Raw genomic sequence first — 1,233 nt, 5'->3', positions numbered from 1 at the left:
TTCCTCCGTTCCTAAATATATGTCTTTTTAGAATTTTCATTAGGAAACTATATATGGATGTATATAGACATATTTTAGAGTATAGATTCACTCATTTTACTTTGTATGTGGTCTCTTTGTGAAATCTCTAAGAAGAGTTATACTACCTCCGTCCGAAAATACTTGTCCTAAAGATGAATGTATCTAGGCTTATTTTAATTATAGATACATCCATTATATGCATTTTTAAGACGAGTATTTCTGGACGGAGGGAGTATTTAGGAACGGAGGGGAGGGAGTATATAAGAGTAATATAAGCCGGAACTAAAATCCTACCGTACGGCTATAGATTGTGCCAGTTCAGTAAGATTGCGTTGAACTAAAGTCTTGAAAATGGTCTTGACAGAGAAGCATCACGCAAGAAAAGTAAATAAAATCCTGTTGATAAATTATCTTCATGCGCGATCATTGAAAACAAAGGAAATCGCTAAAATCAGAGAAGAGCGGGCTGATAAAAGTAGTCCGAACCAAATGATCACATATCCTGAACTCGCTCGATCATCACATCCGCCGATAGCAGAAAACATAAAAAAAAACATGGGTAGCAACGCATGTTGCATACATAGTTCATCGACATACATGAAACATGATTCCCTATGACAACTTCCTACTGCAGGTGACGGACCTGAAAATGGAATGGAGCACCGCCTTGCCCGTCCTCCTTGCCACAGCCCTCCGCCGGGACCCGTTCTTGGCCTTCGCCGCCGGCGCCGATGTCCTACTCCTGCTCCTACCCTGTACCGCCGGTTCCTGTGCAGACGGCGACGCCATGAGGTGGTTGTCGAGGACGCGGTAGACGAACGCGAGCTCGACGGAGTCGTACAACTGGCTCCCGCAGTCCCACCCACGGCGGAACACCGCCGCAACCTCCTCCTCCCCCTTCCGTTCCTTCCGCTCTCCTTCCATCCCTGCCACTCACCGTGGAGCCTCTTACTACCTTGTTATTATACCGTCATCGAGCGAATCTGGCCCGATCGAGAGTGTATGAGCTTTAACTTGTTTCCCATTTTAGTCGATGTACTGGCTGTTGAACGCAAGAACATTTATTATGACAGATCCGGCATGGGAGGAGACAGCTCAACGCGTTGGGATTTTTTGATGGGTGACAGGTAATAACGTGTTTCTATCTCCTCATTATGGTAAGTAGCAAAGAGTCGTATCGTTCCACATTGATCCCCAGGTTGTTTTTAGACG

The 1,233-nt window shown here is 45.3% G+C and overlaps 1 protein-coding gene across 1 annotated transcript; it reads right to left on the bottom strand.

Moving 5' to 3' along the window:
• Positions 1-505: 505 nt before the first annotated feature.
• On the bottom strand, positions 506-945 carry LOC123402510. The gene has a single exon (XM_045096434.1). The coding sequence runs from the start codon at positions 943-945 to the stop codon at positions 634-636; it is 312 nt and encodes a 103-aa protein (XP_044952369.1). The 3' UTR covers positions 506-633.
• Between the last annotated feature and the right edge of the window lie 288 nt (positions 946-1,233).

This window comes from Hordeum vulgare, chromosome 1H, assembly GCF_904849725.1.
Source record: "Hordeum vulgare subsp. vulgare chromosome 1H, MorexV3_pseudomolecules_assembly, whole genome shotgun sequence".
NCBI lineage: Eukaryota > Viridiplantae > Streptophyta > Magnoliopsida > Poales > Poaceae > Hordeum > Hordeum vulgare.
This window is presented reverse-complemented; position numbering and strand designations above follow the sequence as displayed.